Source organism: Nanorana parkeri, unplaced genomic scaffold (genome assembly GCF_000935625.1).
Source record: "Nanorana parkeri isolate BGI_ZX_2015 unplaced genomic scaffold, ASM93562v1 scaffold917, whole genome shotgun sequence".
In the NCBI taxonomy this organism is placed as follows: domain Eukaryota; kingdom Metazoa; phylum Chordata; class Amphibia; order Anura; family Dicroglossidae; genus Nanorana; species Nanorana parkeri.
The window spans coordinates 374,599-392,928 of NW_017307185.1; the positions used below are offsets into that span (position 1 = coordinate 374,599).

The 18,330-nt window shown below is 40.1% G+C and overlaps 1 protein-coding gene across 1 annotated transcript in view; it reads right to left on the reverse strand.

Annotated features, from left to right (window-relative positions):
- Positions 1–306: 306 nt before the first annotated feature.
- PLEKHA4 (pleckstrin homology domain containing A4) overlaps positions 307–18,330 on the reverse strand; it is a 40,386-nt gene continuing 22,362 nt past the window's right edge. Inside the window, exons 13-24 of the mRNA XM_018566096.1 lie at positions 17,771–17,920; positions 14,331–14,429; positions 13,208–13,316; positions 11,971–12,080; positions 9,885–9,983; positions 9,084–9,147; positions 8,114–8,211; positions 6,719–6,898; positions 5,547–5,909; positions 3,564–3,652; positions 2,180–2,319; positions 307–1,405 (exon numbers count right to left, since the gene is read on the reverse strand). Coding sequence (XP_018421598.1) covers positions 903–1,405; positions 2,180–2,319; positions 3,564–3,652; positions 5,547–5,909; positions 6,719–6,898; positions 8,114–8,211; positions 9,084–9,147; positions 9,885–9,983; positions 11,971–12,080; positions 13,208–13,316; positions 14,331–14,429; positions 17,771–17,920 — 2,004 coding nt within the window. The 3' untranslated portion in view covers positions 307–902. The remainder of the gene's footprint in view (positions 1,406–2,179; positions 2,320–3,563; positions 3,653–5,546; positions 5,910–6,718; positions 6,899–8,113; positions 8,212–9,083; positions 9,148–9,884; positions 9,984–11,970; positions 12,081–13,207; positions 13,317–14,330; positions 14,430–17,770; positions 17,921–18,330) is intronic.

The following is an 18,330-nucleotide window of genomic DNA, read 5'->3' on the forward strand; positions in this document are numbered from 1 at the left end:
CTTTAACTCATCGACCTGCATAAGAACAAGGCCCTCTGTAACTTTCACTACATGACAACCAAGATACATGTGTAATTAACCAGAAACATTGGAACATACCCTTTTACTCTATACAACAGAGTGTTTAAGATTTCTTTTTAGTAAACGGAATCTTGACAGTTAAATTAAAACAGTTAAATTATCACTGCCAGTTTAATCAACTGAAAAAATGTTCAGGGACGAACGGAAAATGCTCTTCATTCAGTGCGCCCGCTTCAGTGTCACCTTCTACATACCGACCTTTTCTTATTCTCGTTAATCAAATGGAAGGAAAAACAGAGGAGTTTCCCAAAGCGGCCAAACAGTACTGTCAATTTTCTGGACAGGTGTGACATTTTACAAAAGAATCCGATTGGTCAACAATTCCAATTTTGTTGCTCTTACTTCTCTAGAATACTCCAGTTAGTGCAATAGTCCCTATAGGAGCTTATAAAATAAATTCACAACTCGGTACTACGTATACTAGGGTTCCATTACCACTAGTAGACATGAAAACTTTTTCTGACACTTGGCAAGTGCCGTTTGCTTTCTTTCCCCTCCTTTCTACATTCAGTAGCACATTCCTTGATCTACCATGGCACTTTCTTCAATTCCTCATCTCTATCAACATTTTTACACCATCAGCTCCTAAACTCTTCTGAAAATTCCCTATATACACATCTATTTACATCCTCAGACACTCTTTACAACATATCCCTTTCATATACAACTTTCCATATTAGCCTTCAAAATACTGCTTTTCAGTTCAACATAAACTGTGCCAACTACAACCCAACATCCTTTGCACTCCAAGGTCCATCTGAAATTCACATGTCGTCCCTTTTGCAGTCTATTCACAAGATCAAAGGTCTCTTAATACAAATTTAGAAGCTGGACTGGAGAAGTGTGATCCGGATAGGTTCTCTTTCCTCCTTACAATAGTCAGAGACTTTACTCATGTTTAATGGATTATAATGTATGTCCTCTATAAGGAAATCATATTTGGCCACCTGTCCATTGCACTTGGCTGGGGCACTGCTGTCCTGTTTATTCGCTGGAAAGTGACCTTTGCTTCCATCATGTTTATGACCAGGCCAGTTCTCATAATGAAGATTGTCTAAAAGGCGCTTATTGGGCCTGTCTTTGGCAGTATCAGGACTAGAAGCCCCAACAGAACTCTGCTGGTCTGAGATGATTGCAGAGTTTCCATCCATGTTGGTGGAGGTTCTTTCTACTTGGTGTGGATTGGAAGTGGCTTTGAACTGGCAAGTCTTGGCTTCAGATGTTTTGCTGCTACTGGAATCTTGCATAATGAAGTCCCAGGGATAGGTTTCATCTGAAGAGGAGACATCACTGTTTGCATCATAGTCCTCAGCTAATGCTTGGGCTGGAGAAGACAAAATAAAAAACACAAAATGCAAAAGTTAATACCAACATGATTTGTAGGATGTGATTATACATTTGTCCTGTTATATCCTGTCAGGTGTTTATTGCTATCTGGGACCCTATTTTGGACATTACGCCTCACTTCCTGGCAGGACAGAAGTAGTAGGAAAGCTCTTCAGTAGGGACACAAAAACCATTCCTTGTAGAGACATTACAAGAAGTGAGGAAAAAAAATCTCCCCAGTTGGGTCAATGACAGAAATAAAAAACAAAATTAGTCTGGTGTTCACAGATTGGTCTTTGCTATGGGTTTCATAAAATGGTTTTAAAGGAGTACCCGTCATCCATACACTGCAAAAAGCCTTTCCTTTGAATAGTCAAAAATTGGCCAAATCTGTTAAATTACTGGGGCATGAGGAATAAAGTCTCAAACCACAACATATGTTTCTGGATAGTTGGGAATAATTGTATGTTTTGAGATAATTGTTGAACCCACATAATGACTGTCTCCACTGTGAACCATTAACAGGTACGCTTGGAGCAGAACAAGTACACAAGATGTAAACTCAGAGGGAGAATACATATGTATTGACTAAGTTGATATAGATTTTTTTTTTTTTTAACCAGAGAAAGCCAACAGGGCTGAAAACTCCAGTTCCAATTAAACAGGACAGATGGGTTCTAAGGTCATGATATTTGCCACTGTACATTTCTTCCAGGCTGAAGGACTAGTTTTTACATTACTTTCATGTTGTGCTATACCAAAGTCAAACTACCTGTGATGATTTTGCTGCGCTCTGAGGCCTCTGTAGCAAGAGTGTAGGACAAGTTCATAATACGCTCCCTCTCCTCCTCTACTGGGGTGGTAAAACTCTCATCTGAAAGTCGCCTGAAACCCCCAGGTGATGTGGCAGGGCTGAAAAAGAAAAACACATTCAAAATAGTAAGAGGAAATGAAAGCATTGTGCATTATGAAGAGACAACCATTTAACCCTACACAATATGTACAAGCTATTATAGGGCCACATTTAAAACCGCTCTGAAATACATATATGGAAGCTGTTCGATTTGCCAAAGATTTGCATTTCTGTCCAAGCAGTCCCGAGGGGTACACAGCCCCTTTTAGATAGGACAGCCAGCCTATAGACCTGTCTTTCCTCCACTGCAATTATGCAATAAAGCTTGGTCACCTCGCTGCACCAAGCCAGAGACTGGACAATGGAGAAGCAGCAGACTGATGAACACATCGCTCTGCTCTCTAATGCCAGTCCTCCCTCTTACAGACTGGTTTCAAATTCAGGTATTTATACCAGTTGCATAAAAAAAACACACACAAAAAAAAAAAAAACACCTTTCTATTTAATTATGTATTCATTCAAAAAACAAACAATGACTTAAGGATGAGCCACGGGAGGAATCAAACACTCACATTACAAAAACTCCTGAATTTACTCCTGTCAGCATGTTCACCATCAGATGATTTAATTGGCTATGTGATTGGCTCAAAGTTTTTCTCCACACTCTCCTACTCTGAGTGCAGATTACAGGAAGCTGATACCAAGGCAGATGCAGGCTCTTACACTTTACACCATGTAAACAGAATTCTAATAAGTGCATGCTGCTTTGTGGGGTTTTAAGCATTTAGGAGACCATTACTTTCTACACTCAAGGCAAACTGAGAGTCTCTTTAAAGCCCACTTGCAGACCCACTTTTATACTCACCTTCACCACGCTCCCACTCCTCTGTCAGAGATGGTAGTCAGAACCTATGCAAGCTCCATGTTGGAGGGTTTTGGAACTTGCACATGTTGATGTCTTCTTCATTGGATGACATTGTTCAAGCCTAGTAATTGGGCGCCAAGGACCAAGCATTTAATTCTAGGAAAAGCTAACATGCCCAAAGGACTAGGCAAATTTGATGACTCCAATAGAACAACTATGCTCTGTTGTGAGTGAAGTGCTGTGAAGGGGAGCATAAATGGGTCAAGCATAGGCTAACAAGAGACTGTAACTGTCTATTAAATGCAAAGTAACAGAACCATCTTAAACACCACCAAAAACCAAAGCAATAATTACAAGTGGGAATTTAAGCTATACTGAACAGAAAAATCACACATACAGCCTTATTTTGTCACCGGACTAGAGTGGATAAAGCATTACCTTGCACTGGAAGCAGAGGTCTTCATCTTCTCTGCAGTTCTTTGCTGATTAGGCTGCAGGGCAGAGTTTGTCTTCATTCCTGATCTCTCCTGAAACAGAAACATTCCATATATTGTAACATGCCACAAAAAAACTGAATGGAGTAAAAGGGGATTAAAATAAAAGTTGAATGTGTAGCTGGGATGTGGGAAGGGGTGCCAAGTTAACCTATTGCCTTATCCTGCATAGCCAAATCACAGGCCACTTTAAGTGCTAGCAATCTTTCTTTCTGAATAATCATAGTCAATATATAATACCTGCAGCACAAGCTACTGTAGCAGGTCAGCTGTTTTGTAGAAGCACTTCCTAATGGCATACATATAGAACCATGTCAAATCCTGGAATTGAAGAGAGTTCACCAAGGTTAAAGTACTGAATTAACCAAATACCCTAAAGTGAACCTAGCATTAGATATATTTTTTTTAGGTACATGCCAAGTATTGACTATGTGTAACACTTGCATTGATTACCTGTCAGGAAACAACAGGTTTTAGTGTGTGTGTGAATGAAATGCTTTGTAAAGTTAAAACACTAATGGGGAAGGGGGGAGACTAGTTTAAAAAATGTGTACTGGTGATAATCAAGCTTAAATCGCTGTGCTACATACTGTTCACTGAAGGATTCACTTCCATTTTAATGATAAAAGCTAGAGATTTTCTCTGTATGTATATTTTGACATGTCAGGAACTCAATTATTCACACTTGAGAAGTTACAGCAAATACAGTATATAGCTATTTTTTAAATGAGTTGGAAAGAAGACCATTTTTAACAAGTGATACCTTAAAGTATATTGGAAAGAACCTTACCAATGAGAAAAGATCTTTATGCCTGATCTACTCACCTATAACCATCAGTGTTCCACCGCCTGTAATTGTACTTCCATTAGTCTAATGGATACTGAGATTGCAGGAGAGAGATTAAACTAGGTTATACACTGAGAATTTCGTCCTGTTCTTGATGAACCGGCCAAAATTCGCACAGTGGGTGAGGCTGTCGACACCCTTCCACCCAGCATCCCTCGATCAGGTGGGAAAATTCTCAGCCAAACGGAGCTTGTGGCTGACAGCCGCTGGTGGATTCGTTCATCAACGCTCAAGTGTTGGAGGAATCTGTTCTATTTTTTTTCGTTCAGCGAACATATTGAATGGAAAATATAGACCCGTTATACCCATCCTAAGACTTAACTTGTTGCAACAAGAAAAGCGAGATTCCAAGATTGTGGGAATAGTGTAAAATTTGGTGTCAATAGGGGACTGCCATTATAATTGATTACATTTCCTGTCATTATCAAGAATATTTGTCAGACTATGTAAACTGAATTTGTTCCGAGCTGTGGTAGTTGTTGTCAGGCCATGCAGCAAAAAGAAGCACTTGCCACTTTGGTATAGGGGGCTATGAAGATTTTTGTTGCTCAAGCAGTCTTTTAAAAGTGCACTCTGTTAAAAGTTAAGTTGACCTTTAAAAGCTTCTCCTTCTGCACAACTTAGTGTAACCCAAAAAGTAAAATACCCTTAGCCGGGTTCCATAGATCTTCACTATGATGATCTGCCTCGTGCCCCACAGCTATCGTTCGAAAAAAGTTCTAGCGGAGCCCGGCATCTACTGTCATGCCATGAGTACCTTGAATGCCATGAGTACAGACCAGCTATACAGAGAATGAGGTGGTGGCATGCACGTGCAGTAAGTTCAATGTTAGGCTGGGACTGTATACATGCAAAGGCTACGCAGCGCCAGTTAAGATTTCCAGAGTGGATATTTTACCATGTACACTGAATTACACTGAATGAGGAGAGACAAAACTTTAAAGGATACCCCAGCTTAAAAGGACAAGAGATGCACTTAAAATTAGACAAGTACATCACAGGAAAAAATAAATAAATTATTATACAATGTGTGTGTGTGTGTGTGTGTGTGTGTGTGTGTGTGTGTCAAGACATGCTTACCCTTTCCTTGTCATGGTTTCCATCGGGTATATCTTTTTTCATTTGCATGCAGGCAGCAGTGACAATCTTACTGGTTGTTCTCAACGGAGGCGTCACCTTAGCCACTGGGGAGATCTCATGACTTGTTATAGAGGTGACACTTTCTCCCTGAGGTTCCATCACAAGACAGTATGTTGGGTCCTCCTGTGCCGTATCAAGGGATAATGCTCTTATGTTATTTCCTTGCTTTCCGGTTGGCACGCTGCTGGGGTAGAATGAGGCAGTCACTCTCACCAGTGCCGGCTTTCTCTGTTCTGCAGAGGTCTTCTCCGCTTGTTGAGAGCTTGTTCCAGTTGGGAAAGTGTCTGAGGAAGACAACCTCAGCTGCTAGAAGGGAACAGGCAACAATTAGCAGTGACAGTAATTTCAGTTTCAAGAAAGCAAAGCTCATTAACTGCAGTTGTAAACTTGGGAAAACTCAGTAAAAATGATACTTTATTTCATATAAGACCCCTGCTGTGGTGGAAGACCAGAACACAATACTTATTTTTGTGTGCTTTTTTTTTTTTTTATTCCACCATAATGTTTATGGCAAAACACCCGTCAATGTAAGTAGGCAGAGTCGGTACACATAGATATAACCAGAAGCTCTCTGATGTGGCATGACCATAAACTTGGTCCTTGGGGTATTAAGCCCAGAAACAATTTATTCTGTCCTTAAGAGTAGCCAATGTGTTTCTGGTATACAAAAAGGCCTCTTTTAAGGCCTGATACTTTGAGCTGGAAAGAATTTGGATGAACTAAACATCCTTAGGATAATGAAAGCAATAGCGTTATCAGCCTATTCCTGTATTGCTGATTCAGCAGTCCAGGCAGACTGGTAATGCAATGAATGCAACGTCAAGTTGCATTGTTTCTTGGCTTTCACAATTTTAGTTTGTATAAATAGTTATAATTGCCAAATCGATAAAATCATTGCCTGGTATTCAAGACAAATATGTTAAAGCACTTTGCAGTGAAAACACATGCCCTCAGGACCAGCAATGGCCAAGGAAGACCACAGTATTCTCTGCTGTTGGCTCAATTGCAGTCCTCAGCAGTTAGAACAGCTTCTCTGAGAATGGTTAATGCTACAAAAAATCATATACTACAAAATCACAAAGCCACATTAGTAGACCCTATTTTCTACTCACCCGACCACCAACTGGACCTGTTGTGGACCTCTGAGAATTTTGGCGCTGTGTAGTCACACCGGGTTTAGGCTTCTCATGGATCTGAGCTTCCTGATGCCTACGCATTCGCTCCAGCTGCTCCTCAGCACTCATTCTCTGCTTCCGAACGGTGCCCATTTCTGGCATATTAGGAGGTGAAGCCTGAAAAGAACAAGATTAACAAATGGAAATAAAATACAATTTCTGACTGAAAATAAAATATAATTTCTGCTATTTAGGTAGCATGTATATATATATTTTTCAAACAAACTTTATTCCGTTTTTCGGCCACCCCCACATGGGGTATAAACTTTTTAACAAATGAAATAAAATAAAGTACAGTAAAATACAGGTTTTACATCTTGTGGTCGCTCATCGCAACCCCCATAAGTGCATCTTAACTTCTTCTCTTCTAACATTCCCAACTATTTTTCCCATGCTGGTTGCCACATTAATATTACTTGTCAAAATCGACACTAAGTACTGAGTGCTCCTTAGGGTGTCACTCGTGATTCCCGACACATCTCATAAGTTACACTTTGACATATACAGTGCACTTTAAGGTACTTCCAGGCCTCTCAGGCTATTTGACAGTTTGGCCTTAAGGTACCATTTAGAATATATAAAGCATATATTTTAACAATACTGGTGGTTGATCCTAAATCTGAAAATTGTATTACTATCCTGCAATACTGTGTCACTCAGTTCTAGGGAATGTGGTCGGATGGGAGGTGCCAAATACGTCAGTGGACAAAGGCAGGGCACCAGCCACTCCTGACATTTGCAGTTATGTTATGGCACATTTTGGGTTCAGAGCCATTGATCTGTGCACAGCAGGATGCCTTTGCCCACTGACATATTTGGCACCTCCAATCCAACCACATTCCCCAGAACTGAGTGAGACCATGAACATTATTGCAGGATAGCAAGTACAATGCTCAGCACCTAAAGCAGCTTCAAAACCTCTGGAATAAAACTTATTTGATATGATGAAATGAACATTGAACGTTATCATCACAACCATAAACACTACTGTATATTTGAAGAGTCAACAAGGCTTATAAAGAGAAGGACATCATCTCTACCATGAAATCTGTGGAGGTTTGCGTTTGAGCTACAGGGGCACAGGGAATTTAGTCAAAAGTGATGGCAAGAAGAATGTTGAATATTTTTAGAAAATATTTGAGAAAAAATAGCATTCATCAGCCGGGAAGCTGCCCATATAGTGCACCCGGACTTTCTATCATGACAATGGTCTGAAAAATATGGTCAAGTTGACCCTTTAGTGGCTGCAGCGGAAAAGGTTCTGGTGAGCCTTGGCTACTATGAATTACTGCACATCACCAGCACTGTTCTGTTTTTGTTATGCATACCTACCTTTGTTTCGAAGGTCATTTTTTGACCTGCAGGTATAGCCACTGGGCAAGATAATTGCATGGGGTGAGCATCTACATCTTTACTTAGCACTGCAGCATCTAAACAAAAAAAGAAAAGAAAAAGGAGAAAGTATTACAACTGTGTACACATTACTGTAAAAACCTGATTATAAAAAGGACAATGAGAATATGTGTATTTAAGGACATATATTTTGGCTATAAAAGCAATATATAAATAATACACCATATATCTATACAACAAACTAGGCAAACAAATTTTATGTTTAAAGCTCAATTAAATCGCCCAGTTTAAAGTGCATCTGAGCCGGGGGCCAGGTCCCGGAAGCATGAAGCACTTCTCATTGGTCAGCATTGTCAGGTGACCGTGCTGATCAATGCGCACTCGCCATTTGCATGCGTTGTGCTCATTACATACTACGGGGCTGTAAAGACCATACAACAGCTGGGGGTGGGTGGGTCCGTGCCAGTAGGTTAATTATATCACATTTTTTTAAGTCTTTCTACAGGGGTCCAACACATTTTGTTGACTGAAACTTCAAATGGACTTTAAAGATATAACTTGCATTTGCCATTGTAGCAGATTAGCCAACTTCAACTGAAAGATTAGTTCAGAACTTTAATTCCAAATGTTCGTATGTGTCCGATTACTCTGTACAAACTCACAATTGAAAAGATTTTGCACTTGGACAGTAATAATGGAATGATTTCCAGAAGAGTTATCCCAATATCAGTCGATTGGTTGCTTTTTTTCTGCTGAGATGCAGATTGTGCTTCAGGAACCACTGAAAGTCAGGTTGTATGGGGCAGAAAATCAGAACAGCAGCTGAACAGGGTCAGAGAAAAGTGGACCTCCACTACTACTTTGAGGAATTTTGGGGGCTTTTGTTGGAAATAAAATGTAATAATCCTCTCATTTTCACTTAGGTCTGGGTTCACTGAAAAACACTCACCATTAGATGCACCTGATTGTGGCGCTGTCTGGTATTCCTGCTGTTCACTGAGACGATATTCATTCTGATATTAAAACATTGTAAAAGAATATATAAAGACTTTAAAAAAATGATTTTTTTATAACAGTAGAAAGTATCCATTACATTCAACATAACATTCATCCAGACATAGATACTCATGAAAAGTATATTAAAGTTTTTAAGTAACAAAATAATGTACACATAGAGGACAACTTTACGTTTTGCTCTGTACTTTACATTAAGTACATGGAGGAATGGAAGGAAAATCACAGCTTACACGTATGGCATGCAGGCAGGCAAGGCTGGTATGATTTTGAAGAAAAGGGTGCTCAGAACAGGGCAGGTTACAAAGTGAAGGTCTCAGAAGTGTTCACCCATGGGTGATCCACTATTAGGAGGCAGGGTGGACTAAAAAAGTAAATATTTCCTAAAAGAGAAAGTGTCCTTCAACACCTTCCCATCAGGGCAATGCATATATGCGACCAAATGGCTTTGCTGTTCTGTGCTGAAAGCACACTCACTCGTGCACTCCCAGCACAGTGACCAAGCTGTCACCAACAGCTCCTGGTCACTGTTTACAAATCAGGAGCCGATGCGACAGGCTCCCAAATCATGTGATCACTCTGAAGGCTAGTCACAGGGATCACATGATCAGGAAGTTCATTTGTGACTCTGGCATTCAGAACCCCATAAAAGGCTGATGGGAACATTACATTTATGTAATCCTTCTTTCTGTATATGTTTTTATAGCTTAGACTATGGTATTTTACGTGAATTCACCTGATTACTTGGGGGTCCTCTGTTTGACTCCTCTGTTCCCTCACTGCCTGTCTGATGATCCTTAGGGAGAGGAGGTCTGGGTGGGATAGCGTCAAAATCCTTTAAGAGACCAAAACAAAATTATTAAAAGGAAATATCTAGTCTGATTATGCAAGCAATATGTTTTACAGTTTAGAGTTCCCTAATTCACTAAACATACCTAATTGTACTGCAAGATGTCATTTTTATGTTTTGTTTTTATTTGCATATGCTACACATTCTCATAAATCCAGAATTGAGCCATCATTGTCCCTAGTATTGGAAGGTCACACAAAAGTACCGGTATTTTTTGATGTGTTGCTTAATTAACAATAGGCCTGGGCCTAATTAGATTTACATGCAAACAAACTCTTCTAATCAGAGAACAAAGGTGTTAACTTGGGTCCCACTGTCCAACAAATGGCCCTGCAGCTGTAGAGAATGATCGCTACGTATACTCTCTAATGGGCTTTACCAAGTCATAAAATAGGAGAGGTAACCCTTGACCTTTCAATGTACTAGAAGTGATGACAGAAGCCAGCTGAATACAATACTGCACGTGTTAAGGGAGTCAATTTCTATGGGGTTTCTTTACTCTGCTTTTCAGTGTTGATGATTGTGGCATTGATCTTATAGGTTTGCAAATACCATTAAATAACTCTTCATAATAAAATGTTAAACCTTTGTGTGAGTGTTTTGATTTCATGTCATACCATCCCTAGAGCCTGCAACGAATATGGTGGTGGGTATTCTTATAGTACCTATACCTTTATTAGTAATGGGAGAACAGCTAATATTTTATCCAGCATTTGACACACTCACTTATGCCGAACTCCCACAACACACCAAATTCTCCTTTTGGAAGGGCTGTATGAGCGCTGCCCCAAGGCACACCTGCAAGAGGGCTATTACCAGAAAACTCTTCTCTAAAGCTACCATGCTGATCACTTATGCTCTCTGGCTTCTTTTTCATATAGCGAGACACTAGTACATCTTCTTACCAAAGTAATGGAGGTGAACCCTGAAGGTTCAACACAGAAAAACAATGTTCAACTCACATGATCTCTCCCACGCAAAAATACTAGACTAGTCTTAAGAAGGTGAATTTCAACATATATCATATTTTTGCGCAACAATATAAGGAGTGCTAAAGCTACCATTTTGTAATGTATGTGCTCCTAAAAAAACCAACTGGGGACCCATCTGATATCTGTAGTCATAACACAACCCATTACCTGCAGCTTGAGATATTCATAGTTACATAGTACATAGTATTTGAGGTTGAATAAAGACATTAGTCCATCAAGTCCAACCTATTAGGATCTCATTCTAGGAGTACCTGTACCCCTGTATATTACGGCCCCTTAAGAAATCGTCCAAAAGTTTCTTGAACAATTCCACATTATTTGCTGAAATCACCGCCTGTGGCAGTGAGTTCCAGACCCTAACTGATCTTACTGTGAAGAACCCCTTTCGCCCCTTGTGCTGGAATTTTTTTTCCACCAATTTTAGGTGATGGCCTCTAGTTTTTGTAACGGAGTTAATTTTAAACAGTTTATCGCTAATGTTGCTACCACCATTAAACATTTTGTACATGGAAATCATATCCCCCCTTAATCTCCTCACCTCTAATGTGAACATGTTTAAATTTAGTAGCCTCGTCTCGTAGCTCTGGTCCTCCATACCCCTAATTAGTTTGGTTGCCCAACGCTGAAACTCTCACAGGCAGAAAAGCGGATTTATTGCTGGTATGTAAAAGTAACTCCATGAGGAGTAAGGCATTTCAGCTGTTTAAACTGGTCCAAATTCTTGGCCATGAACATAGGAGCAGTGCTGCTCTGCTGCAGTCACAAGCATTTACGGCAAACAAACACTTGGGGAAGAGGAAAAGCAGCAGGGTTCATTTATACCACAAAAACTGAACTTGGCAGTGCTTGGTACCATCATCTTTTTTAGGGATCACGAGAACTGGACAGGTCAACATGAATGGTAGAAACCACTTGCTTCTTGAGTTGTCCTGCTCCCAGTTTATCATCCACTGGAACATTGATAAGATATACCAACTTACACTGGGATTGTCTCTTGGACCCTGAGGATTCATCCCGGAATGATGGTGCAGAAAACTTCTCTGATAGGTGGGCTGTGTCTCACTGACTGGACTGTGCGGCACCATCACAGCTGGATTAACAATGAGACAATAAGGAAACCGTTAACACCACCAAAATTAAAACGTATGATATGTGATTTGTGACTTAAAGGCAATGCTAATTTGTTTTGTAAATATTTTTGCTATTTTGTCCAGGATAAAAAAAAAAAATTGTATTTATCTTTAATTAAGCAGGTATATATGACATATTGCTCTTGAATATTTAATATTTCAGGTTTTCAGTCAGCAGGTGAAGCACTTCTGTTCATGTTTCCAGGCAAATCTAAATTGCGCACACACACAGCTGAATGGGCACCACCTGTCTTGACATACGCACTAAAACATCAAAAGGAGCCAGGTGGAAAATTGTTGGTTTGTTGGGAATTTTGATAGCCGTGGGCGCCGGCTGTCAGAATACAAATAGCCAGCAGGGGAGACTTCTCCATCAATGCTGTTTGTGGGAATCAAGTGATTTCTCACTTTCAGTCCACTGTGCTAAAAGGAGAGAAATCTATATATGGCTGGCTTTACATCTTCCCCCACCTTTCCCTGCTTCATACAGCTCTATACAGAGTTCAATTAGAAAAGATTACTGCTGAGCATAAAAAAAAAAAAATATATAAAAAACAAAAAAACTATTATGATTAATACCCATGTCTTTTTAGGACATACTGCAATAAGTAGATAGCAAAGATAAAAACTTTAACTGTCTACAAAATAAAAAAATCAGGCTTCTATTAACCATGGCAACATGGGCACATTCTGTAGCATTTGGTAATAGCATTTTCCTGTAAAAATGATTTCCTGCTGAATTTTGCCAGCATCTTCTCCCTATTAAAACACTGGGACTAATAATCTTTTTTTACCAAGTAAGCCCTCCCAGTCAGCATTTAGGAATAGGAAGTGACTATGTATGCAGTAACTAACCAGTAAAAGTTTCATTTTTCCCACCAAAAGTGCTGTTAGACTTTGAATAAAACAGTGTATGAAGCAGAAGCAAAACACTGACACAGAGTGCAGCAAAAACATAAAAAGTTAAAATGACAACCTAATACAGAAAAAACCCTCAATGACCAGAAACGGGAACTATAAAAAAATTGTAACAACCTTTGCGGTTGCATTGGTGATTAACATTCATAAGAAATTAAACTACCTTCACCTGGGTGTCTTGAAGAATCAGGAATTACATTGAAGTTGGGCTTATTAAATCGGAGACCTGAAATGGTGTCATTGATCATCCAAAGATCCCTCTGAGCTGCTGCCTGGTCCTATAGTACAACACAAAGTGGGTTAAAAAAACATCTGATCTGAAAGTGTTTTTAAACTGTTGCATCCCTCAATCGAACATTTACATTTACATTTCAAACATTGGTATTCACCGCAAACGATTGGCGGTTATCGCTTGAAACGTAAAATAACTTCTTTATAATGGTGGTTTCATTTGCTAGGACGAACGAAGTTGTGTACAACGTTCATGCCAAAGTCTAAATCATGTATACCCTACTTTAGTTCTTAGTGAAAACATACTGATACATAGGGCTCTTAGTGGTGATTAGAAATCATGTGACCTGTTCCAAACAGCAAATAATGAGACCACAATCTATTATTTTCCTGCTTTTCTACATCTCCATCTTTTTTTAGCTACTAGGGTATAGCAATAAGTGATAGCGTATGAGAGAAATAGCAAGTGTATGTTTTGTATAGTCACACACCTAAAAACATCCTTGGTTGTGACTTAACTTCTTTCTATAAAAGGGACACCTGCAAGAATGCAACTCCCAAGAGCCCTCAGCCAGCATCTATATAGTAAGCTGGTTCTTGAGAGTTTACCGAGCTGTATGTAGATGTCTGAATTACATTACCCATCTTTCAGGATTGGCCGTGCTATCCAAGCGCTGTCTGTGTGCTGCTAAAATGCAGGTTTCAATTTCAGTGAGTGGGTGTTACTGGACGGGCTAAATTAGCATGCAGATTGCTGCACTAGTGCCCCTAGTGTCATCAGCGGCATGATGGAGGTCACCCGCTGTAGACCAGAGGATGAAAGGAGCGAAGTCTCTAACAGCCAGAGCACAGAAGGAGGGGCTGGATGCAGCTAGATGTCAGCCAATCCAACTGTTAGTCTGTGCCCACAGGATAAATAATACATTTGCAAGATGTGAGGAGTGAACATTGAGGTGCTACACTGTCAGCAAGAGGGCATCCACTAGGTAGTCGAATGTAAACTGAAGATGGAGTTAGACTTTAGGTTTCATAGTTACTATGTAATGCACAAAATTAAATACCTGTGGATGTCCAATCTGACTGACACGTTCCAAAGTCTCTCTGACTGTATGCAGTTCACCTTCTAGAGCTCTGTATTCATCCCATGCTCTATCTCGTTCCTAAATAAAACAAAAAAGACAAATATATAGGGCCAAAGATTAAGAACGCAGTTACCATTAGGGTCCACCTTAAAACATTTCTATGACAGCCATGTCAAACTCAGATTAAACAGTGCGCCAAATTAAGAGGACTAAACCTTCAAGGGGGCTGCATTATCTCTACGGAGGGCAGCGCCAAATTATTTCCAGAAACATTGCACTTTGCAACGTATTATAGTAAAAGTGCAATTTAAAAGATTTGATCCCAGAGAAAGGGCCATAACAAATTCTTGGAGTATTTATCTACAAATTTATGTAAGGAAATGTAACAACTGCAGAAGGGCTGGGAATGCATTCATTTTTGCTATCCTTAAACCACTGAGTACTGCAAAAGGAGGTGTGAGAGGGATGCATGCAGACATGGCTGATCGATGGACTTGAAAAGATGTTGTTTGTATAGAGGTTTTAAAGAAATGATTAAAGTGCACTGATCTCCTTGCTATGTAAAGTTAGCATTTACAGAACATGCACTTTACAAAGAACGAATGATATCACTGGGCTCTCTGCTACAGAAGACTGCAGACCACAAGAAACAATCGATCTAGCCATTAATGAATTGACTCCTTTCAACAGTTTGTAGTCAATATCTATAATTTCTCTCAAAGTGCAACTGAAACCTTCACTTTAAGTTTTGGATAAAGAGAGGGGATCTATTTCCACTCCACAAGTTTTTATTGATGTATTTGCCCTCATGAGGGAGATTCACCTTCTCTATTTGTCCTAGGGACTGAAAGTGAAAGAAAATCCAAAATTTTGGGTGGTTACCGGAACAGGAATACATGGGAAATCTTCAAATGGGAACACTAGTTCTGATCACCAACCTGACCAACAGGGATTTCCTTCACTTTGGAGGTATGTCCTCTCATTCCAATGTTGTGGCTGACCGGAAGTGAAGGGAAATCTCCATTTATGGGACACAGATGGCAAAAAAGCTGACAGGGGTAATAACTAGGGATGCACCAAAATAGAATTTTGAGACCGAAAATAAAATTTTTGTCAGGCTGAAAACTAAGTTTTTTTTCCAACCTTTTTAAAAAATTTTTATTATTTTCTTTTTTCACTTTACTGTCGGGGGCCATATAGGTGAATCTGAACAGATCCCAGATACTTCCCTTTTAAAATAGAAAAGAGATTGAGGACACAAGAGTCCTCAATCTCTTTTTCTGCAGCCCCTGTTTTAAAGGGAAGCAGGAACAGGAAACTTGTGGATATAGTATGAGTTACTATGTACACAATCATGAATGAATAGGAAGTGATGTAGATCACTTTGTATTCATAACTGGTACAAAGTAACTCATACTAGGTCCAGTTATTTACAAACATTCAGCGATCACTGAATGTTTGTACTCCGCTCTCCATCCTGGATCGGCTGTCACACAAGGTAGAGCAGCGCTGTGAGGGAGGAGAGTTCCGCCTCCTGTGACATCACAGAGCTTTCCACCAATCACTGCTCTCCATCCTGATACAGGGGGCCGAGCTGGGAGGAGAGCTCAGCCTCCTGTAATGATGGCACCGCTCTCTATACTAATACAGGAGGCCACGTCAGGAGGTGAGCTTGGCCTCCTGCAATGCTGGCAGCGCTCTCCTCCCCCACCGCTCGGCATGCTGAAACCTACTCTCCTCCGCGCTGGGTGCCAGGCAGCGCATCGGAGGGCACACAGGCCTGCACCCAGCAGGGAGGAGAGAAGCTTGGATTTTTGTCCGCAGTTTCGGCCGTCATGGCACTCTAGGAATTTTGCCAAAAGTGCCCTTTTCAACCAAAATGCTTCAGCGCCCGAAATTTCAGTGCATCACTAGTAATAACCCTCCCTTACTCTAGCTAAAAAAACTAAAAATAAGCTTTTGTGCTCCAGTTAAAGCAAAAGGCAAAAAATAAAATAAAAAAATGCAGTACATGTCTACAATACATAAACATTTCCCTGTGTCCTTCCTCTAAAGACCTTGCAAGTACAGAAAATGCCTATCGATCTGACACTCAGGTTTTAATTTCCTATCGTAGGCAGACAACACACAGTATGTGTGTGTACTAAGTGGTGTCAGCCCTGCCCAGTTTTCTTTAGCTAAACTACTTAATCCATCCCACTGTCTTCATCTCTAAAGCATAGGCAGTATTTAACTTGTAGCGCCAGTACAAGAACTGGGAGGGCTAAACGGACTCTTAGAGATAACAGGTGTGCAGAGGACAGCTCTGACTTTCTGGCAAGATTGACAAATGCTTCCAATTGTACATTTAACAGACCAAAATAAAGCAGATGAGAAGTTTATAGTTAGCATTTACATATACTTTGAGATAAACCATTCCAAAGAATAAAAAATATAGGGGCTGCCACTGTAACAAAAAATGCTTGAAGCCTGGATGTCTCTTAACCTCATCAATATTTTCTGAGTTACTGACCTGAATCAAGTATGCAGTTCAGGAAAAGCACATGACAGTGAGCAGCGCTCATCTGAATACTTGTTCTGGGTTAGTGACTCAAAGTATGGAAACCAGATAGCCACCATGACTGCCAGCTGCATTTGATCCAACCATCCTTTAGTCAAGCAAGATGCAGAAATCGACAGAATGCTCCAATTGAAATCTCAGCTCAGTCAACCTTACAAGTGACTTCTTATGAGGTGGAGGGAAACGTTGTGGAGAAAGGGCCACTGGCTCCAGTTTAATCAGAAGGTGAACAATAACAAATACAGCCAGTATGACTGTTCTTTCAAATTACTTTTCTCCCCAGCGATCCTCAGCTAGCCACTTTTTAAACAACCCACAGCCATGATCATTGTCCAATCATCTTATACCTACACCAACCTATTCCTATAGTAATAAGCTTAGGTTCCACAAATGAAAGGCTGTTCACACAAACAAGACTCTTAGAAAAGATGGAGCCCATCGCAAAATATAAAAAGATGCATTTACTACAGATGGAAAAAAGATGCATTCCATCAAACGGTTATCAGTTCCTCATGATGCACATAAAGTACTACCATGTATGCCCAAATACAGTACCATTTCCACAGCTGCCCATATCTGTGCTTGTGGTAAACATGTACCCAATACCTCAAGTCCCAAGCTATATTAAGCTTTATGTTACATGTTCTGTATGGGAGTGCTTGGGTGGGACTAGGGAGGAGAAAACCTGGGAATGAGGTCTTATTCCAAACATAATACAGCTTATTTAAGCAGGCCCGTTAAACAATACAGCCATCGCCTTTGCTTAGAAACATATGCAGATACAGACAATGGGATATTTTTAGGTCTTAAGAGAAGGTGATCTATGGTGTTCTATGGAAACTTGTAAATATAGACCCACCAAGGAGAGGTCACACAGCTTGGCCCGCACATACACCAGGTCATCCTGCAGCATCCTCTGCTGGTACCAGATGTTCTCAATCACCTGTTCCTGACCTTGGAACTCCTCCAGGTGATGATGAGTTAACTGAAGTGTATCCTCCAGTTTCTCCTAATTAAAGAAAACAAAAACCATAAAGTTTACAATGATTATAAACATCACTTACTTAGAAGGACAACAAGAATTTTATCTAAATTAGGTAGAGAACAAAAGTATGCATATGTTCTCCATGGTGGGACTCCCAGAGTATGCAGCAAAGGTTTCCAGTTTCCAAATGGCTGAATATTGGATAAGTCAGCAAAAAGGAGCATCATCAGTATATAGTCAATGCAATGGCCAAAATTTGAACTGTGTGTACCTAGCTTAACCGTGTACAAGAAAAATGATGCATCACATTATAATAAAAGCAGGTCATTTGCTTTGATAAGTATAATAAGGTTTGGCTGAGAATTTTTGGATGGGCTCTTTTGACAAAGTCAAATAAAAAATGGACTTTTGCTGAACGCAGGGGTGCCAGCACC